The sequence below is a fragment of the Leptidea sinapis genome, chromosome 10 (assembly GCF_905404315.1).
Source record: "Leptidea sinapis chromosome 10, ilLepSina1.1, whole genome shotgun sequence".
Taxonomy (NCBI): Eukaryota; Metazoa; Arthropoda; class Insecta; order Lepidoptera; family Pieridae; genus Leptidea; species Leptidea sinapis.
The window spans coordinates 4364166-4387944 of record NC_066274.1 but is presented as its reverse complement, the minus strand read 5'-3'; the positions used below and the strand labels follow the sequence as shown (position 1 = coordinate 4387944).

The window sequence follows — 23779 nt, the reverse complement described above, 5'->3', positions numbered from 1 at the left end:
TTTATATACTCTTTGGGAGAAGAAAAAGCGCGGGAACTCTTGAATGCTTAGGGCGATCTTTTTAACTATAAAATTAAATATTTCTAATATATTGTATATAATACTCATATTTTTGAAAAGTATCTAAGTATTTGTATATGTTTATCATTTAATTTGTTTAGTATAAGTAAAAGTCTATATTTTTAGTGATTTAGGTTTGTGCTAAGAGATGTCGAAAAGGCGGAAAAAAACCAAGCCGGAACGAGGTAAAGGTGAGTCTATTCTAGATTCCACCTCTGAAAGTAGCGAATACTCAGATTCGCGTACAGTATTGGAGGTCCACGAGGACTTTTATTTGCTACATAGGGTGGCCGACTATTGTCGCCGATATCCGGAAGACGCAGGTGCCGGTCATGAATTTATAGTCTTCATAGAGAGTGTCACTGAACAGCCACTTGGTAGTCATGACATGCTAACTCTTAGTAGCTGCTTATTGCGCTTCATTAAAGGCATTAAATATCTTAAGAAACTTAACAAATATAAGATAGGAGTAGTGTTTGAACGACCCAATTTGGCTAATACATTCCTAGACAACACGACATTTTTAAGGGAACAAAATATTAAGGCGTCCATCCCAGTTGGTGCCACTGAATTGTCTGGAGTGATTTCCTCCGTACCTATTGAAAATTTTTTTGTTGGACAACAAAAAAATTTTCAAATCTTTGTCAAGTACAAAAAAAAATATTTCTGTGCGGCGTATAATGTAAAAATACAAATCCGATAGTGGTTTTATATTACAACCTACACAGGCAGTCATTATTACTTTTGCGTCATCTACTTCACTCCCAGATTACGTTCACTTAAAGAAGTGGCGTCTACCAGTGCGACCTTATGTGCCGCCAGTTAAGCAGTGTTTCCGATGCCTTAGGTTTGACCACTTGGCTAAATTCTGTAAGAATGCTCAGCGTTGCTCAATCTGCACTGAAAATCATTCATATAAAGAATGTACTATACCTTTTGACAAAGCAGTATGTGTGCACTGTAAAGGTAACTATCTTGCAGTATCAGGTCAATGCCCTATAAAACAAAAAAAGATATTGGATACTAAAAATAAAAGTAAAACACCATTATCAGATTTATTTAAACATCCAACAAACTTTCCATCACTCAATAAGACAGAGAACACACAAGACATCATTAATTTAATTTTATCCAATCCAAACAAAAAGATATCTCAATTGTTAGCTTTTATAGTCCTGGCAACAGTGTACCTAACTTTGACAAATCTAAATTTAATAGACTGTTGCATAGTATTCCAAAACCACTTATAATTGCTGGTGATTTTAATGCTCACCATAACATTTGGGGTTGTAATAGAACCAATTCTAGAGGTAGAGACATCATGGATGTAATGGACGATAATGACTTAATGCTCTTAAATAATGATTAACCAACTACAGTGAGTACTAATTCCTGGAAACCAAATGGACTAGATCTAACAATAGTATCATCTTCATTATTCCTGTGCTGTGAATGGCAAGTTCATCACGACTCTTTGGGCAGCTATCACTTGCCTACAATCACAAAATTTTCCATGGTAGTGTCGGAAACTGAATCTTCTTCAATTCCATCCAACATTCCTCCACACAGTAATCTGAAAATAGTAAATTGGGACCAATATGAGAACTTAGTAAATGACTTGTTAAAACAGTTTGAAATAAATAATTATAATCTACGTCTTACAATAACTTCTGTTCCATAATTCTTAGAGCGAAGAAAATTCAGTACCTAAAACCAACTACCACTGTAACAATATTATTCATCTACCTAAAAGAAAGTGACAACTTCCCTGGTGGAATGGGCAATGTACTAAAGTGGTAGAAGATTGCAAGCAGACTTATCTGTTATTCAAATCAAATTGCAATATCCAAAACTACTTTCATTTTAAGCAAGCTCAAGCAAAGAAAAAACGTATATTAAGACTTGAACGTCGTAAATCCTGGACAGATTTTTGCTCCACCATAAATAGGTTAACGCCAATGAAACAGATTTAGACAAAAATGAGGAAATTTAAGAACTTATATTCTAATAATAATTGTTTCTCTAGCAATAATTGGATATCCAACTTTTTACACAAATATACTCCAGATACAGTACCAAATTTGACAAATATTCACAATAATTATCCTTTAAACAGCACCAACTCTTTTATTGCCCCTTTTTCTATTGAAGAATTAAAAGTTGGTCTATCATCAAGAAAGGACTCTGCATGCGGTTTGGATTGGCTCTCCTATAAAATGTTTAAACTCCTAAACTCTTCTAACTTAAATAAGTTTCTAAAAATATTAAATCTCCTATGGAACAACTCCACTATTCCAGAAGAATGGAAAACATACTGTCTAATTCCAATTTTAAAGCATGGGAAAGATTCTAGTTCAGCTGATTCATATCGTCCTATCACACTAAGCTCGTGTGTTGGTAAAATGTTTGAACAATTAATAAAACAGAGATTAATATTTTATATTGAAAGTAACAACCTCTTACCTAATAATCAATTTGGATTTCGACGCGGTCGTTCTGTTTGTGAGAGTCTACGGCATTTATGTCTTGACATCCATAGTGCCCAGATTGACAATAAGATATTGGCTGGTGTTTTTTTTGATGTTGTAGGAGCATTTAATAATGTTGATTTAGAACAATTATCATCCATTCTTCTATCCTTAAATGTCCCTGAAAAAATAGTTAGTTGGATATTCAATTTCTTGCATGGTCGTAAACTTTATGTTAGAGTCAATAACAAATTAATAGGTCCTCGATATTCATATAGAGGCGTATCGCAGGGCGGAATTTTGAGTCCATTGCTCTTTATAATCTACATAAATCAAATAAATATTGTCTTGGGTAATAGAGTTTCTAACCTCCAATTTGCTGATGATCTAGTAGTGTATAGTTCAGGACTTAATTTATCAAATGTTGTGTTAGATCTTAATGTAGCACTCAAAAAATTTGAGCTTTATTTTCAATATCTTAGTCTTGAGGTCAGTATTGACAAAAGCAAAGTAGTAATATTTTCAAAGCATTCTATAAGAATAAGAGATGTAAAAATATATTATGGTACTCAGGAAATTTCAATAGATAATTCAATAAAGTTTTTAGGAGTTACATTTTTAAGTAATTTTAGATGGCACAAATATGTTGAAATATTAGAAAATCGAGCATTAAAGGCCTGCAATATTCTGAAATCATTAGCTGGTACATATTGGGGTGCAGACCCACGCATCTTGCTAACATATATATAAGTATATATGTTAGCAAGTTACTATCATCATCATATAAGTCATTAGTCCGTAGCCATTTTGAGTATGCCTTCTTTTGTTATGGTGGAGTAATTACATTAGTGAATAAATTAGAAAAAATACAAAATAAATGCCTAAGGATCATAACAGGCGCTTTTAGGTCTACTCCTATTATATCATTACAAGTAGAATGTAATATTCCCCCACTAGCTCTTAGATTCAAATATCTACAAACAAAATTCTTTCTCAAATTAACTTCTATTAATAATCATCCACTCCTATTAAAGATACAGGACTATATTAACCGAACTGACAATAATTCCTACTATCAAGTAGAAGGCATCTCTGATTTGTTACATTTTTCTTGTCATCATAATCTATTTTCTAGTATTCTTTGGCCATGTTATTTAAATTCTTATAATTCAAAATATACAACTATTAAAATAATTATTAATGAATCATTAAAATATAAGGAAGATGTATATAGTATGCTATAAATAAATTTAAATGTTTTATAAAAAAATGGCTCTGTCGTAAATCGTATTACTCCACTGCTGAATATTTAAATGATCGGACAGCCTGGGACTAGATTGTGATTATTTTATAGCGATAGAAAAGAGCGCAAAAAAAAAAGGAATGCTGGGAGAGTTTCTTGCACCGCTTCTTCTCTCTTAGAGCGCCATTTGTTTCCGAAGCGGTAGTAGTATCTAGTAGTATAAGAAATGACGTCAAAAAGAATTCTTAAGGAATCAATTTTGAGAAAATAAATGCCTTTTATGCCTTTTTAAGTTAGAGTGGCAAAATTATAACCAACTTTATACTGATGGATCTAAAAGTAATACTGCTCTCTCTATGGCAGTTTATGACATACAACTGCGGAGTGGGTATGGTCATAGGTTTTTTTTTTTTATGGAATAGGAGGACAAACGAGCGTACGGGTCACCTGGTGTAAAGTGATGACCGCCGCCCACAATCTCTTGCAACACCAGAGGAATCACAGGAGCGTTGCCGGCCTTTAAGGAAGGTGTACGCGCTTTGTTTGAAGGTACCCATGTCGTATCGTCCCTGAAACACCGCACAAGGAAGCTCATTCCACAGCTTTGTAGTACGTGGAAGAAAGCTCCTTGAAAACCGCACTGTGGAGGACGGCCACACATCCAGATGGTGAGGATGATATCCTAACTTGTGGCGTGCGAAGGTGGAAATCGGCGGCAGGAATCAGGTTAAACAGCTCTTCGGAACACTCCCCGTGATAAATGCGGTAGAAGATACACTGAAGCGACGTCTCTACGCAACGCCAAGTGATCCAGCCGTTCACAGAGCACTGGGTCCCCGAAAATTCGAGCTGCTCTGCGTTGCACGCGGTCAAATGGATCGAGCTGATACTGGGGTGCGCCAGACCAGAGATGACAGCAATACTCCATGTTTGGCCGGACCTGCGCTTTGTAGAGCGCTAGTATGTGGGCCGGCTTGAAGTATTGCAGTGCTCTATTAATGACGCCCAGTTTCTTTGAAGCCAATTTGGCTTTGCCTTCCAGATGACAACGAAATTGGCAATCGCTCGAGATTTCGAGACCAAGTATTCCGATACTAGACGAGGCTTTGAGGGAAGTGTTGTCGAAGAGCGGTGATACGACAAATGGGGTTTTTTTAGTGGTAAACGCGCAAACTTGAGTCTTCTGGGGGTTAAATTGGACAAGGTTCAATGAGAGAGAGACCTGCATGGCCCGTGTATACGGCATCACCGGTGCTGTCGTCTGCATAGCAATGAATGTTGGAGGTGTCCAACATATCTTTGATATGCAGAAGAAACAGCGTGGCAGACAGCACACAGCCTTGGGGCACTCCAGCATTCACGGGCTTCGGGTTCGAGCAATATCCGTCGACAACGACCTGTATGCTACGCCCAGTGAGGAAGCTGGAGGTCCACTTGCACAAGCTCTCGGGAAGCCCAAATGATGGAAGTTTGGAGAGGAGCTCCTTGTGCCATACACGATCAAAGGCCTTCGTTATATCCAGTCTAACTGCCAGGCCTTCCCCCTTGCTTTCAATAGCCGCAGCCCATCTATGTGTCAGGTATACCAGAAGATCACCTGCCGACCGACCATGGCGAAACCCGTATTGTCGGTCGTTGATCAACTGGTGACCCTCTAGGTATACCAAGAGCTGACGGCTAATTAAGCTCTCCATGATTTTGGAGAGCAGGGAGGTAATAGCAATAGGCCTGTAGTTTGCCGGATCCAAACTGTCTCCTTTTTTTTGGATCGGATGGACAAGGGCAGACTTCCATGAGTCAGGGACTACGCCTTTAGAATAAGAGTGCCGGAATAAACGCGTTAGCACCGGCGTCAACTCAGGGGCACACGTTGTAAGCACGATTGGAGAAATGCCATCCGGCCCGCTCGACTTACTGACGTCCAACGAAAACAGAGCTCGCCTAACAGTTTTCTGTCTGAACTGTACTTCAGGCATAGAGCTCTGACACCGCGGGATGGTCGGCGGTGTTTTTCCGTTGTCGTCAAGAGTCGAGTTGGAGGCGAAAAGAGTGCACAAGAGATCGGCTTTCTCTTTTGCCGTATGGGCCAGGGTGTCATTCCTCATGTGCAACGGCGGCATGGACGGCTGGCTGAAGTTACCAAGAGCAGCTTTCGACAACGACCAGAACTTGCGTGTTCATAGGTTAAAATACCTTGGCCCGTATATACACAGCAGAATGTGCTGCCATATATGCTGCTCTAGAATATATTGAAGAACAGTCATATAATAATTGGATTGTTATAACAGATAGCATGAGTGTTTTAAAAGCTTTACAATATCCTAAATGTAATGCTACAACTAATTTCATCATTTACAATATTAGAGACAAATATCTATGCTTATCCCTAACAAAAGATATTGTTTTATTCTGGACTCCTTCACACATAGGCGTGGAAGGAAATGAACTAGCTGATTCTCTTGCTAAATCTATTGTGAATAGTAATCAGATACATACTGCTTTGAACATTCCCATACCACACACAGATGCACTGTCTCATTTTAAAGGTACATTCTTGCAAGACTTTCAGAATTATTGGCAACAAGTTGTTCAAACAAAGGGCAAATCGTTAGCCGACATTAAAAACAAAATCTCTCCTCCCTGGTTTGTTAAAAAGAAAAAATACTTACACAGAAAATTTTACACCACAATTTGTCGGTTACATCTGGGACATTCTCGTAGTGGTGCTCATTTATTTAGGATCATTGTTTTAGATTCTCCAACTTGTCAATTCTGTAATTTATCCATCCAAACTCTTGATCACAATTTCTTTGGCTGTCCCCAATATAATTTTCAAAGATTTACATTGATAGACTGCCTCTTGGATATTTATAAGAATGCTGAAGACATCCCGCGCTCACTTCAGCAGTTCTTGAAAACTTATGACTGCTTCGTGCCGCTTTACAAATTTATAGTTTCAACGGTAGGCGAAATTTTAAAATACGGTTTGGCTTTTGACACAATCCCTTACACAGACTTAAAACATATTCGTCCATAAATTATTATTGGACTTGTGTTTATAATGTAAATTTTAATGTATAAATGTAAATATTATATTTGTAGTTATACCTTAAATTAGTTTCATATTATCTTATAATTATATTCAACTAATATTCATCATTATTACTTATAATTCATGTATAATATATTTCTTATAACGTATATGAGATTTATATTTTAGTATTCTATCATAAAAGTTTATTATTGAACCCCGGGCTAAGCTTGATCTTCATTGGAACAAGAATACTATCAATAAAAGACTTGGCTTCGGCCTTTCATGCGAACCTATATGTATATGAAGAAAATGAAACATGAAGAACACGAAATACTACTTTTATGGGAAATTGTACTATTTATGTTTGAAGATGAAGATTATATAAATACTTAGCTTGACTTTGAACAAGCTGTGTAACGTGAAGAATAGAAAAATAAAAATGAAGACTTGGCTGTATGGGCTTTTGACCCTTTAGAGACTGAGCGTTTGGCGATTAAATAAAACAACTGTTTGACTGTGAGGAATATGTGGAAGATATATGGAAGATATGATTTATTAAAAAGTTACACGATATACATACAAAATCCTTAAAACTAGTTACCCAATTACAATCGTTACTTAAAAAATATTTACAAGTTCAGAAAATACACACCAATACTAAAGCTTACATTTTAACCATTAGTAAAACGTTTCATTCACTAAGAATTGAGAATAATATTATGTGTTCTATCTCGCTCTAAAACTAATGCTATCGCAGTTTGTGTAAACTCGCGTCGAAGCTCGATCATACGATGTCAATGAGCATTCCGCACCTACGCTATTGCTCATTGATTAAAATTGCATATATAGCGATCGACCCCCGACGCTTCTCAACCTAGGTAATAAATATGACTACCATGGCTTCACCAATGGTTGCCGACGAGGGCCTTCTAAGCGCCCTACTAGATAGGTTATTCACGGAGAAGATCGCTCCGCTAATGAAAGTAACAATCAACGAGACAGTGGATGCCGCTATCAAAGCGAAATCCAAAAACTATAACTCGTCGTCTGACGTTTCGGGTTCCGACGGGGAATCCAAAATGGAATTAGGCAACATCTCCTAGTTACTGTTACTGTTAGTTCCGTGGCCTCGGTCAAGCCGAGAAAAGTGATCACCCGATCAGCCCGCCCGCCTGTCCTTCAGGCTTACTTTGACGCGCAGGCGACCCCTAAGGTCTCCGCGGTCACTCCTGACCGCACGGAAGCCCCTCAGGCTTCCAGTGCTTCACCGGCCCAGCCGGAAACCGCTCTACCGTCGAGAGCGGAGAGAGTGGCGTCGGACACGGACGGCTTCACCACCGTGAGCCGTAAAAAGAGCGCCCGCCCCCTATTTTTATAGGAGACCGAGGCCGCTGGTTGGTGATCAAAAATAGGATCCCAAAGACGCTCTCCTTCCAGGCGAGGGCGTACCAATCTATTATCAAATTAGAGACCAAAGAGGTAGCGGACCACCGCGCCTTGACATCTCTTCTTAGAGAGCTGAGTGTGCCACCGGCGCCTGCGTCCGCGGCAACAGGCAACCAAGGCGGCAGCGCCTTTGCCTTCATGTTCGAGCTGTCAGAGCTGTTCGACATAGATGAAATCACAGCCCTGGCCAGCAGGCTCGAGGCTGTCCGGGACGACCCGCCGTCGCTCCTGCAAGTTATGGCAGACAACGCCAAAATATTCCGTGCCCTCACCGATATAGGGCGAAAGTATAAAAACATTCGCGATGCCTAATCACGTAAGCGGACGGGTTTAACCACATACGCTCCGTATAACGTATTTTAACGCCAAACACTCCAGCTGGAACAGTAGAGCCACAAACAGAAACGGAATCTTATTAGATTCGCTGACAGACACGCTGAACTTTTCAGTAATAGCACCCGACGAACCAACACGTTATCCGGATAACGTCGCGCACCGACCCGACATTCTAGACGTTGCGTTACTTAAAAACGTAACGCTCAATGTAAATTCAATCGAGGTTTTTCACGAATTAGAGTCAGACCACCGGGGCGTCGTCCTAAATCTAGGCCCACCGGTTAACTTTCAACCACCGACGAAAACAGTGATCGACTGGCAACGGCTGGAAAAGGATCTCGACTCTATCAAGTCCGACGACCTTGACCTTATACCGGACGTAATCGACTCGGTCGACACGGCTCACAGTGCTATCTCTCATGTGACGTCACATATACAGAATAAGATCAAGGCCTGCTCCAGGCAGATTCCGACGATGCAACCGCATCGCCTAAACCTGCCTCCAGAGGTCAGGAACCTACTCACACAGAAGCACAGAGCCACTAGACTTTACGATAGGTATCCGTCGGTCGAGAATAGGCGCCACGCTCCGCTACCTACAGCGGGTGGTACGGGAACGTATCGCGGAACTCCGCGGCGAACGTTGGGACCGCTTGCTCGGCAACCTTAAGCCATCACATGTGGCTTTCTGGAAGCTGCCTCGCGCGTTCAAACAGGAGCCGCCCACTGTCATGCCTCCTCTGGACAGACCGGGACTGCAGCCGGCGCTCGATGACGATGAGAAGGCTGAATGCCTCGCCGATAGTCTCAAGAGTCAGTGCTCTCCAAATGCAGCAGCCGACCCGACACACGTTGACGAAGTTGATCGTGAAGTTGAACGTCGCTCCGCTCTGAGCCCTTCAGGCGATGTAATAAAACCCACCTCTTACGAAGAGGTGCAGCTTATCATTAAGGAGCTTCACTCCAAGAAGGCCCCGGGGCCCGACACTATAAACAATAGGGTTCTTAAAATCCTACCCTCGACTCTTATTACTTTATTGATTACCATTTTTAATATTCTATTGTCTAATAGCGCGTTCCCCGAACAATGGAAGGATTCCATTGTTATCGGTATCCCAAAACCCAATAAACCTAAAGCTAATCCGCCTAGGCCTATTAGCTTAATTAACTCGATCGGGAAACTTTACGAAAGATTAATTCTCGCGCGTCTTAATCATTACATCGCGGAGCTTAACCTGATACCCGACATACAGTTCGGATTCAGAACCGCTCACTCGTGTCCCCAGCAGGCTCACCAACTCACCGAGTACATTCTCATACGGCGTCAATTTCACGCTACCACGGCAGCCGTGTTTTTCGATGTCGCGAAGGCCTTCGACAAGGTATGGCACAACGGCTTAGTATTCAAGCTGTATCAACTGGGAGTGCCAGACAGGCTCGTGCGCATCATTCGAGCCTACCTTACTGATCGCTCCTTCCGATATCGAGTAGAGGGCACCCTATCCTCACCCAGACCCATCAGGTCTGGCGTGACACAGGGTTCGGTCCTCTCTCCCACTCTTTTCTCGCTCTTCACGAGCGACATTCCCAAGTTTCCGAGTGTCCAGCTCGCTCAGTACGCTGACGATACGGCACTCTACTTTGGCTCCAACCGCTCAACCTTGAGCAAGAACATTAAAGTGCTTCAAGCCGCCGTCGATGAACTAAGCAACTGCTTCAGAAAATGGCGGATTGAAGTGAACCCCACCAAGACTGCAGCGGTACTCTTCGGTAACGCGAATAGCATCCGCGCTAAAAAACAACCGATCGACGTTATTAAACTGTATGAAACACCCATACCGTGGGTGAAGGATTACAAATACTTAGGAGTCACGTTCAACAGCAATATGAACTTCAAGAAACATATTGATACGGTATGCAATAGAGCCCGATTTGTCCTCAGTCGCCTTTATCCACTTGTGTGTGGGCGAAGCAAACTTCCGCTCAAACACAAAGTGACGCTGTACAAAACCATCGTACGGCCCATACTGTCATACGCAAGCGTCGTTTTCGTGCACACCCGACCGAGCTACTTACGTCGTTTGCAAGTAGTTCAAAATAAATTCACGCGCATGGCAACCGGAGCCCCGTGGTTCATCCGAAACGTTGACCTTCACCGCGACCTAGAGCTTCCGACGATAGCTCAACACTTTAAAGAGATCTCGCGACGCTTCTTTGACAAGGCGCCTAACCATCCCAACATCTTGGTTAGGAAGGCATGCGGGTACACCCCCCTTCACCATAGTCTCAACCCAATAAGACGTCCCAGTCACGTAACGGTAGACCCGGATGACGACATCACCATCGCGAACGCGACACCCACACAAACACCGACACAGACACGCACACACCGCCTTCGCAGGCGTAGGCGCGGTCAACCACCGCAAACCACTAGTACTCGTTACTCTGACGATGGCCAGCGGCCCGCACTCTAGATACACCACACATTGTTTTGATACCCGACGAGACGTTAGTCCTCGTCCTGTAATCGTTTCACTACACTCACTCACACACGGACTGACATACACCACTTACACAATCACAAACACACTCCACAAACAGACACAAACACAAACATACATGCACACAAACATTTACACTACTTACATACATACAAACTTACATACATACAATCATAAACACATACATACACACTTACATACATTACACAAAACATCACTACACTCGCCGGCGAGTGTGTTCTTATCACCTTTTCATCTTTCATCTTCATTTTCATTCTCTCTCCTTCCCACAAGCACACAGCCGGTCAGAGGTTCCAGTCTCCTTAGGAGACACCCCGCGACTGTTGTTGCGTAGTCTTTACGGCCTCCACGGCCCACGTCCTACTTCGCTGTGAAAGCCAGGGCTGCTAACAGCACAGAGGAGGTTTTAGTCGGTATGGGGCGTCCGCTTACGCGGACACTCGAGTCCGACATATTACGCCCCGTTCCGGGGCGTAAATACGTAACAGTATTTCCTCCTCTCAAAAAAAAAAACCCCCGACGCTTCACTCGTCAGTCGAGTCCGCTCGGCCTTGCTGTGCGATTGTATAGCGCGGAGCATATGACTGATCACGTGAGTATGTCTGCGATCGTCGAGAGAAAGTACGATGCTTGAAACTTCACTGAGATGACTACTGGTGATCTGTATGATTCTATGAGTTGTTGTACAGCATTATGAAATGATTCTTATCAGAGCTAATATTACGTTATATAAAATAAAATGTTCTTGTCAGAGCTAATATTACGTTATATAAAATAAAATGTTCTTGTCAGAACGAATCTTTCGGCATACGCTTATTACAGTTATTATGCACGATTACTATTTTTACGATCTATAAGGCTACGTTACAAGTTAGGTATTAGACATTTGTATTAAATACACTCCGGGAAAAGTTAATGTGGTGGCGGACAATCCAAGCCATCCAGACTGTATCCCTCCCCGGAATGACGTGGTAGAACCAGCATGTGATAGGTATATGTCTAGTTTCCGTCGATTTACCTCATCACACCTAGGAAGAGGTGCGAGTTGCTCAACTCGAAGACCCTGAAATGGTAAAGATACTTCGGAATTCGAAGACGGTGATGCCGCCTCGTTTAACAGATCGGGGATATTATGTTTTTAATAGATTCCTCTTTCGGTTCGATCCGTTTGGTGAATCCGAAGAACCCCAATTAGTACCAGAATCCATGCACGCTGAAGTGGGCTTGGAGCGCACACTAAAACGGATCAAGGAAATGTTCTATTTCTCAAACACGCGTCAGTACGTGTTCACATATCTAAAGAATTGTGAAATGTGTCAGAAGTTTAAGCCGACAACTAACTTCAAACAAGCTGGTCTTCTGCAGACACCTGTCCCCTCCCAAAGGTTTGAAGTTCCTACTATGGACTTATTTGGCCCACTACCTGAGGGTAGCAAAGTGGAGAAATTTATTTTTCTGTATGTGTGTTTCTTACTTAACATTTGCGGTCTCCGCTGGGTGTTGCTTTTGATCTGAGGACCGTTGTAGAGCAAGAAAACTAAGTGTCGCAAATCACTCCGTACTTGAAAGACTTCGTAGAGCACTTACAGGAAGTAAACTGGCGAGTCGAACGACAACAAGATCTCCGTTAAAGGATGCTGCGGCTAAAGCCCACTGTCTAGGGCCAGCTTATAAAGAAGGTGACCTCGAAGTCATCGCTTAAGTCAGGTCAAGTTCGCCCCTCGACGGGAAGGTCCTAATTGGGTTAGCACATTTTCCCTACCACATATGAGGTGGTCGATAGGGAGAGCACACCCCGTGGCATTGGGGTGGGGTGTCATTCATAATCATAAGCGACGCCTGCTTCTAAGGTTATTAGAATAACTTGTACCCCCTCGCTTGTACGCTCCCCTCCGACGGGGCCGTTTTCAGTTACGTAATACGTACGCGACGCGACTGTGCCGCCAGAACTTATTTAAACTTAAGTTTTTTTACGCTAATACAGTGTTTGAGTCATACAGGGTTTTTTAACTAATTCAAACACTATAATTGTCCAAAACATAAAATGGCCACACTTAACTTACAATATTATAATTACTAAATTTTAAATTACTCCATTAGAGCATTTAATATTAACATGGTTAATCTTTTTTTTGGGTAACAGTTTATATTAATCGCAGTTACCATTACACGTGTCCTTGCGCTCTTAAAATTAGAGTTTTTCTCTTGCTGTTTGAAGTTATTTATATTTTTTTTCTTGCAGTAACCATGATAGCGATTTAAAATATCTCAAATAGTAGAAATTTAAGAAAGTAACGATTCAGCGTGATAAAAAAAAAATATATAACTTTTTGATTACTATGGTAAATAAATAAATAAAAAAAAATATGATATATAAATAAATAAAATACGAATACTATTTATTTTTATTTCCATATAAATCGAATGACAACTACAAATTTCTACCTGAAATCGATACATGTATGTAATTTAATAATATATATGCATAAGACGTTTAAAAAAATTAAAAACTAATTATTTTTTAACTTTTTTGTACACTGTACATTGCACCAACGACATTTGAAGTTTGAGCCAGGTGTCATTGATGATTCGCCCCAAAGAGAATTTAAACTCTACGAAATATGAATTCGCCGATCCGAGTAGTAACTAGTAGTTGTCAAAGAGAATTTCAACACTTTACAGCATTACAGCAACATTATAGTTTACACTACGTTAAGTAGTTGGCACGTTCAGATTTCAATTATTTATTGAATATATTTTGAAAATTATTTTTTATATATATTTTTCTAAATTGTAAGATACCTAGTACATTTAAGATTTTACAATGATAGAAACATGTTCGAAGAAATGCATGTTGTTTGGCACAGTGTCATTAGGAGTGTTAGTGATTTTGTTACTTATTTTTAACAATGAGTAAGAAATTCTCGACAATGCTCATACATTTAATGTTCATTGCAGGCTTACAATTGTTGTTCTTATCTTAGAATCACAACTTGCCAACACACTATCAGGAAGTCAACGGAAAAATAAGACTTTTCCAACTGAAAATAATTCAACATGCTGGATCAGTCAACCCTACACTGTTATTAGTGAATGCCATCCTTGTTCAGGTATAGCTGTTGCCTGTTATTGAAAACCGACCGAACCGAATGACCGAACTACATTTGTTGCAATTCTTAGTTTATAATTTCTAACAATTAAAATGAATCATTTTGGTAGTACAAGAGAGGTCTAAAAGTGATTGAAACTTTGGTTTCAAGCAACAGATAATTAGTTTGGCTGATCACTTCATGTAAAGTGATCATACTGTTGTATGTAGGTGGCGGTGCTACATACAACAGTAATACCAGAGGAATCAAGGGAAATTTGGCTTTAATGAAGGTTACTGCTTCTTATCCATGTTATTATATCCCAGAAACATGGCACAGAGAAGCTCATTCCACTGTGAAAGAACATCTGTATTGTACATTATATATGTATTGCTGTGAGGTCTCACTACATTATCAATCATAATCTTTGGTTTGGGTCAAGTTAAGTCTTTACTGAGCAACTTTATTAGAAAAATCAAGCTTGTGAAGTTTCTTTAGAAATGATTTTCTTATTTCTTATAATAAATCCTTAATGAGTTTTTTCTTGTAAGCACTAAAATAACAAAAAGTTTGATAAAATTATAATGATTTTAATTATGATGCAATTCTTGTTATATATTATCATTTCTCAGAAAATAATAACTATTGCGATGAAATTGAATACCGACTGGTTTTTGGGAGCTAAAAACATATTGAGGTCCCATCAAAAATGTTTTGGGCATATATTTAACCCGTTTTAAACAACAGCAAAACATTTATATACACCAAAGCTTGGTCATTCAAGTATTGAAGTACTTTGTTGTACAATGTTTTAAACTTATAATCTCATTCTCAAGTTTTATCAAGTTGTAAGTAATATATGGCTCAACATTGTTCTAAATGTTAGTGTAAGGCTGGCAGCAATAGATAGGGTGATCCACTGTTAAAAAATAGCTAACTTTCTAGAAGCTCTATTGAGATGCACGAACAAAACTTTGTTATATAGTATGTAATACCAATAATAACAAATAATGCAAGTAAAAATAAAAAATGAAAAAATTTCAATCTAAACTATCACATCTTTATTCTTGATAGAAATATAATTGCCAACTTTCTAGAAGCTCCATCGAGATGCATGAACAGAACTATAGTTATAAAGTATGTAATGCAAATAATGCAGGTTAAAGTAAATAATCTAAACTATCACATCCTTAATTCCCAATAGAAATATAATTGTCAAATCATTGTTTATTTCTTACAGAATTTGAAATAAGGAGCAAAAGTATTGGTGTTTGCATACACACCAATTTTAAAGAAATATTGAAGTGTGAAAATGGGGAAACTGTCACAAGAAGGTACTAATATAAGACATTTGTAGAGTGTGTTGCAAAATTAGCAGCCACAGAACACTACCCATGATAATTTTTAGTTGTTTTAATTGATGTAGAGCTTTTAATGACAATCATATTTTTCAGCTGTGACAGGGTTGCCTATTTAGAAGAAAAGGCATTTTGGAAATTTACAATTTGGTCATTTTTGCTTGGTTCAGTCTCATCATTATCTGTTATGTTAAGGAAGAGAGTTTTAAATCATAGAGCAAAAAGGAGGGCAAGACAAGTTCTTAGTAATGGATCAATTTAATTATTACAATATTTATATTACTATCTTATTAAATTATAGTAAAACTGTATAGTTAACACATCTGTACATTTTACAGATATTTTATTACAAACCGATTGTAGGTGGTGGTAGGGAGTCTAAGCTGCACACAAAAATACAAAGTTTATGGGACATGTTAATCTCTGGAACTACTCGGCAGACTTTCATGAAACTTTCACTCATGCCTTCAGCATAATTTGGAGCAACATTTAGGCTCCATTTTATGAAGTTATGTAAGTTGGCATACAAACAAGTTAGTTGGTTTACAAGGTTGGTTAACAAGAGGTTTGGACAACATAATATAGGCAATATACATGTCCACATGGACAATGTCACAGGCAGCGGCCAGTTTTATTTTTTATTTTATTTATTCGGGTCAACAAACAGTAGCAAGCAGTGCTTAGAAAAAAATCAGTAATAATATAATACAGTAATACTACATACATGCTACCCACTATGTCAACCACATAATTATTAATTAATACTTAATTACAAAAGTTACATGTATGAATATAAGTGTAGATATAAAAAATATATTCGTTTAGTTTTATTCTTATTATTCTACAGGTTTAGTCTAATATAGTAATATTCTTCTTAAGATAATCCATGACCAGCTTTTTGAAAGAGCCCACACGAGTGGAAAAAATTTCAATATTGCCAAAGCACGCATTATATGAGTGTGTCATTCTCCATAGTGGTGAGCGCTCGCCAGAATTTGTACAACATTTTATAGTAGCAAAAAGTTTGTGTTTGATTATTGCGTACATGACTTCTAACTGGTATTTTGTAACAGAGTTTACGAGTTAAAGAAATACAGTCGTATTTATTATGGCACAGATCAAATAAGAGCATAGCTTCAAGTTGTTTGCGCCTTGACTGCAAGTCAAGTATACTATATTTTTCAAGAAGCTGGTCATAAGGAAGGTAGCTTCCCGTACATTTATAGTGCATCGTTCGTAAAAAAAAATTCGGTACAGTTTCTATTCTCTTAACATATTTATTACAATGGGGATTGCAGATACAAACAGCATATTTGAGTTGTGAGCGAACCAGTGATTTATACAAATTTAGATATGTAGCAACTCTATTGAAATTAGTACCGGTCCGCATTATAAATCCATACATTTTAAAAGCTTTATTCACAATGTTTTGTGTATGTTTGTCTAAATGTAACTTACTATCCAATGTTATTCCGAGATCTTTAATATTTGTCTGGACTCTCTCCATATTAATATAACAATATAATCTGTTTTGAAGGGTGAATAAAATTAGTTGTTTGTTATGAAAATAATATTTTCAATAATTCACTTATTACTTTAACATTAACACTGTTACCTAACAATCTATAACATTGTTTGTTTGTAATATTATCTGGAAACTCATAATCATTGGGAAAAGCCATTATAGCTAAAACTTCCTTTGGTGTAAATAGCCTTAGTTTTAAAGACCTTAAGTTTTCAATGAATTCTGCACTACCAGGTGGGTATCTATTTGCCTCTTCATAACATTCTTTTACTTTATCTAAACTTGCTTCAGTAAACACAGATCCAGTACCATCAATGTAATGTGAATATGCTTTGGTAAAACAGCACGACCTTCTGGATTCTTTATTGCATATATCAAGTACTTTACCCCATTTTAAAAACTTATCTTGCAAAATAAATGATTCCAATTCATTTGAGTCAATTATTTCTCTTAAAGGGAAAGGTTCCTTAACTTCGCCTGACAATTCATATTTCTGAAAAAAGAATTACCATCATTATGTATGTGGGTATTATATACAATATGAAAATTCAGAAGAAAATAACATACAATTTCAACAGTTGTAGGGAAGTCCCAAAAACTCCTTCTAGCCAAGCAGTAGTATCTCAATCTTGAGTTAGGTATTCCTACCTTTGAAGGACATAACAAGAATTCTTGATATTTAAAGTTACACTCCACTAATTTTTCTATGAAAAGATTTCTAACTTTAGAACATTCAAATCCTTTTACATTCTCTAGTAATATATATTCTATGGTATATAACTCTTGTAAAATACTTAATATATAAAGAAATGAGTCTGCTCTTTTGTCTTCTGCATCCAAATATTTGCCATTGCGAGTGAATGGTTGACATGGTGGTGACATTAAAATTACATTTACATCCATTTTATTTATTTCTTTTACTGTTATAGATTGAATATTCCTTGCAATTAGGTTTATTTCTGGAAAATTTTTCTTATAAACACTATTTGCAACTGTATTTATGTCAACAGCTGCTATAATTTCACCCTGAAGTCCTGAATCTAAAATTGAATCCATAATAAAATCTAAGTATTTTAATAAGTTTTTAGGATTAAATTACAGTTTAACAAAGAAAGGAGCAAAAGTTACCTTTCCAAGCACAATGCATTCCCCCAATCCCACTATAAAGTTCTAAAACTTTGTGCTTCATATTCAATAATAAAATAAATTAACTTTTCAAAACATGGATACAAAGTTTTACGGTTAAGCTAATTGCTTAATCACTTAAAAAAAGCAGCAACAGTAAATAAAGTTTAAGGTGTATAGATAAAAATAAAGTATATACTTTTGGGTCTTTTGGGAACGAAATTTTTAAACAAATAAAATATTAAAAGACAGTGTTCTGTGTGCATTGACAGATGACGGCTATAATCTTGGAAAAAAAAGGAGAGCCAAAATTCACAACGAAGCAACTGTTCGCTTTCAAACTTAGCCGGATTATACTTCGTCGCAAATCCTCATTCTATAATGACTACAACCTGTACCTACTATTTCGAACTTTTCAAAATTATTCATTTGACGTTTCATAGTAAACTAAATTTCAATTTTTATTTAGGCAGCCTTCGCCTCTTATTACGTAGTTTTTACATCCTCTTTCTTCTTTAAAGAAAGCCCAAAGGTATTCTGTAAAATATGGCTATTACTTAGAATATTGACACTATATTCTACTACTTTTTCGTGGACCGCCACGTTGGGAGCAGCAGCTTGTTTAAATTTATAAGATCGATGCCTCGAACCACAGAACACTTTTACTCTAACGACCTCGAGCGCAATTCGTGTTATGCCATAATGATAAAAGATTCGTACAATATTAGGGGTGAGACGTATTTATCGTCACAGGTATTAGAATATCACCGGTTCTCACTGTGACAAGATATCAAAAATAACAGTGACAAGTATTAGGAGTATTTTGTAACAACTAGTATTTTATAACACCTAGTATTTTAGTAACGACTGTTATTTGAGTAACAACTGTTACTAAACAAGTATTTGATAACAACTAGTATTTTAGTAACAACTGTTACTGAACAAGTATTTAATAACAGCTAGTATTTTAGTAGCAACTGATATTTGAGTAATACCTGTTATTGAACAAATAATTAGGAGTATTTAGTAGGTATTTTTTAACAGTATTTTGATACAGCTATAATTGTGTGATTTGCAGGTCTGTTATATTATTTTTAATTCAATAGGTAATAAAATAGTTATAGTTCAACTATTCTTTTAAAATATGTGGGATAAGAAAAACCCTGTTTACTTTTATTGTTTACTGAATATTTTTCTTTTAGACACATTTGTAAATAATAGATACATCACTTTCATACATTTATTTAACATACTATTGTTAAGATAACATAGGTAGGTTCCTAATTAAAATATTGAAGTAAATTTCAAATGGAAGACCCTGTCTCTAATATCATTTTTCGTAATCGTATTTATTCACAGTTATATTGTGCCTACGAGCAGGAAAATACGGCTCACCTCTTCGAAAGAAAAAACCTATATTGGTAATTCGATAGTACCTACTGAATAATATATTTTTATGATGTTTATTTCTACTTTATTGTTGAATTATTCGTATGTTAAGTGCACATTTTAATTGTGTACTAGGTAAGGATCACTGTTTAAGCATAGGAAGTATTGAAACATAATGAATACGAATGTATAATGATTATTTTTATTACATCAAAACTATAAAAATAAGGTCTATATAGGTCTGTACAGCTTTACCTAAACAGAACTTTTGAAATTCGAAGTTACCACAAAATAAAGTACTATGTAATATGTATAGATGGCGCTAACAAGTAACACGAAAAATATACGCCTCACTACAGTAGCTAGTATATTATCACAGATAGTATTAAAATAACAGCTAGTATTTTGTAACAGGTATTTGTCGCTGTTACTTTTGAGTCACAGTCACCGTCATACCTAGTATTGCATTTTGCCTAGTACGTCTCAACTCTATACAATATGCAAGTAGCACTGTTTTTATTTTCGAACTCTGACATGACTAACGTCAGAAAAGCGACAGTCGACAGTTGAAAACTTGGAAGCGTCAGAAGTTCGTTGTTTTTTTTTGGGAGATACGGACGCGGTAGGTACGATTTACGGTTAACGTCTGTGAGTCTGTCACTCACACCCATATTCTAAGTCGTAAACTCACGATTTCCTCGACTCGACTCAACCTCACTGAGGGGTTTTCATATTCACAGTTGTAATTTTTGTCCTTACCTCAAACACCTTCCTCACTCGAGGTGAGTTTGAGTCGAGGAACCAACTGTCAAATGTAAGGTTGATCGCCATCTACCTTGAGGAAGTTTATAAGTAATTGTTAGCTACAAAAGACATTATTTCATTAATTTTTTATAATGTCTTTCGAAAGTTTTATTGAATATATGTACGATAGTCCTTACGACTACTTATCGCGACGATATTTACGAGATGCAGAAAATCCGATGGAAATTTATGATGAAAATGAATTTCGAATAAGATTCCGCTTCACCAAAAATATTGTGGCAAGCTTTTTGTTACCCCTGCTCTTCCAAAATACTGGAGACAGCAATCGTGGATTGCCGATTCCACCCGTGATCCAAATGCTAGCAGCCTTACGATTTTACGCAACTGGAAACTTTCAAGTAAGTATTCTTATAACTTGTCTACATTCATAAAATTGCAATACAAAGCTTTGTATGTATACATTTTTACTTTAATCGGTATTTTTACAGATTGTTTGCGGCGACTTGCACCAAATAAGTCAATCAGTCGTTTCAAAGATTGTGGCCAATGTATCGAAAGCTTTAGCTTTAAAAATAAGGCGCTTCATTAAATTTCCTGACGTCCCTGAGCAAGCTAATGTGAAGATTCAATTTCATCGTGTTGCTGGATTTCCTGGGGTTATTGGATGCATTGATTTTACCCATATTCCAATAAAAAATCCAAACCGACAAAACGGCGAAGTATTTCGCAATCGTAAAGGTTGGTTTTCAATTAATGTGCAAATAGTATGTGGCCCTCGGATGGAAATATATGATATCGTAGCACGCTGGCCTGGATCTGTCCATGACTCTAGAATATTTAATAATAGCAGGTGTTATATGAGATTTGAAGAAGGGGAAATTGCAGGTTTACTGATTGGTGATAGTGGTTATGCACAGTCACCATACATATACATGTATGTAAACACACTAGTCCATAATCCACAATCACAACCTATAGTGTATACACACTAGTCCATAATCCACAATCACAACCTGAATTCAAATATAATAAGGCCCATATCAGTACTAGAAATATTATAGAAAGGTTTAATGGATATGGAAAAGAAAATTTGCATGTTTGAATAGAAAACTGCAAAATAATCTGTCAAATACATGTAATATTATAGTGGCATGTGCTGTGCTACATAATATTAGTATTGAGACCAATCAAGAAATGATTGAACCCTTAACCAATCTTGCTGTAGTTCCAGTACCTCACACTGGTGATACAGCACGAGGTAGTGCTATAAGGGCTGCATTTATAGCAAGACATTTTAGTTAACACCTACATCTTATTATGTTTTTATATATACATTTTTTTATATGTTACTTTAAGGAAAATTTTAATATTAATCTTTACTATTATTGTTCTATTAATAAGTTTGTTAAATACTGTTCACAACTAAATTTTTGGATGATTTATAAATGAATGAATACTAAGCAATAAAGTTTTTTATTACACAATAGAATTGAAATAAATATATACATACAACCTAATACTAAATTAATTTTCAAAATTTTTTATTTTTAAATATTCTTAAACTTAATTCAGCCTCTTCTCTTTTGGCTCTATTGCAGAGGAGAAGTTCCTCTGCAGCTTCTCTCTCAGTTTTGGCTTTGAGAAAAATCTCCTCTGCTGCCTTCACCATCCACTCCTTCTCAGCTATTCTGAGCTTATGCAGCTCCACTTCCCTTTTCTGAGATTTTCCATATGTTAGTTGACGGATATGAAATTCTTCTTGAATCACTCTGGTCCGTATATTTCTTGACTCTGAAATGTAAATCATATAATAAGACCTATATTGTAAATGTAAAACAACAATTTCAGACATTTATTGATTTTTTTTTAAATAATAACAATAGGCCTGTGGTCTCCGTCTCTCTAACCATACCATCAATAGAGAACAAGTTAAACTGTCGACCCAGTCACTACCACTAACAACTGATAATAAATGTAAAGAGTTGCAATAAGTTATCTAAGCACATCAACCAGTATTTAATCAGCATGGTGAGTTGAGGCTCTATATCCCCTATCTTCAAATAATAAGAAAAGACACCAGTGATGAACAGTCAGACATTAATTAAGTGGTTGATTATGGCAACTATTTTGCCTATAATAATGTGTTCAGGTATAACATTTATTTAATTTAATTGAATGTACATTCATTTTAAACTTTGACAAAATATTTTTATAACTACCTTGTGATGGAGCTGCACTATAATCAGTCAACCGGGACTCTGTCAAATGTGGAGGAGTGTTTATAATGTTTTCTGTAAAATTACATATAACATTAATACTTAACAATAAACATAATATATAATAACATAATATTATTTTTTATAATTTTAAAAAGGTTGGTTATTTTACCTCTTTCTGACACATGTTCAACTGCTGGTACTTGAGATGACATGTCTAACAACATCACATCATCAATTTAGATTACTGCCAAACAGAAAAACAGTCATAAAAAATCACAAATGGCAATAAACTTAAAGCAGTAAGTACCAGAAGTACTTTAATGTTACTTACGTGGACTACAAGGTATGTTATCTCTGTCGATTACATCTGCCAACTCCACATCTGTCGGTTCAGCGAGAGCATCCTCCAGTACAGGTACTAGGTATGTAAGCATTAGAGGAACCACCACCGGTCCTCATCCTTTCCCTTTTCTCTAAGGCCAACATACTTTTACGCCTGGTCCCAACATTTTTTAAGTTGAGCTTCAGTACTCTAAAAATAAAGTGATAAAGAAATAATTGCTCAAATGTTTCGTAAAGTTTGCCTTAAGTGAATATAATAGAATAAAATATATTTTCAACTACAGTAAGTACTTACTTTTGAATTCGTTTCTATGGCATTGTACTCCTCTGTTAGGCTAAGCCAGGGATTTTTTTAGCCACTGCGCTCCCCATAGTGGCTATCGAATTTAATTTGTATTTGATCACTAACTCCTGCAGACAAATCTTTTCGGCTTCATTGAAAAGCTGTCTTCCAGTTGCAGTCATTTTAAATAATTGCTCAATAAGGACAACACACGATTGAATTCACTTGTATACTGCGAAGCGAACAAAATATTTTCTTCTCCAAGCCACCCACTTCACAAATATTACAGTATTTTTTGCGCAAAACATGGGTTTTGTTTTCAAGTGCATTTAAGGAATTCGAATTACGCTGCGTTAATATTTGTTTATTTATGTGTTCGCTTTCATTTAACACTTCACTGATCACTTGACAGTTGACACAAGAAGTTGAAAGCCACAGATAAAAAATCGTCAATAATAAGGTTAGCATTCCTCTAAACGATGCCGTAATTCATGAGTTTTACCTCGAATCACACTCATTCGAGGAACCTCATGAATTCCTCAAACTGACAACTATGAATACCAAACTTGAGTTCC

The 23779-nt window shown here is 37.2% G+C and overlaps 3 protein-coding genes and 1 pseudogene across 3 annotated transcripts; 2 read left to right on the top strand and 2 right to left on the bottom strand.

The window, feature by feature from the left end:
* The first annotated feature begins 13783 nt into the window (after positions 1-13783).
* On the top strand, positions 13784-17512 carry LOC126966552 (protein JTB). Its single transcript, XM_050810688.1, has 5 exons — positions 13784-13989; positions 14068-14219; positions 15439-15532; positions 15653-15801; positions 15895-17512. Exons 1-5 carry the CDS (start codon positions 13934-13936, stop codon positions 15927-15929), a joined length of 486 nt encoding a protein of 161 aa, XP_050666645.1. The 5' UTR covers positions 13784-13933; the 3' UTR covers positions 15930-17512.
* LOC126966525 (tRNA (cytosine(38)-C(5))-methyltransferase) lies at positions 14768-18621 on the bottom strand. The gene is made up of 3 exons (XM_050810655.1): positions 18210-18621; positions 17649-18121; positions 14768-17574 (listed from the first exon to the last, which is right to left on the bottom strand). Exons 1-3 carry the CDS (start codon positions 18268-18270, stop codon positions 17116-17118), a joined length of 993 nt encoding a protein of 330 aa, XP_050666612.1. The 5' UTR covers positions 18271-18621; the 3' UTR covers positions 14768-17115.
* A 1640-nt stretch (positions 18622-20261) lies between these two features.
* Positions 20262-21590, top strand: LOC126966540 (putative nuclease HARBI1). The gene is made up of 2 exons (XM_050810673.1): positions 20262-20758; positions 20849-21590. Exons 1-2 carry the CDS (start codon positions 20492-20494, stop codon positions 21350-21352), a joined length of 771 nt encoding a protein of 256 aa, XP_050666630.1. The 5' UTR covers positions 20262-20491; the 3' UTR covers positions 21353-21590.
* A 224-nt stretch (positions 21591-21814) lies between these two features.
* LOC126966633 (uncharacterized) lies at positions 21815-23656 on the bottom strand (annotated as a pseudogene).
* Positions 23657-23779: the final 123 nt, after the last annotated feature.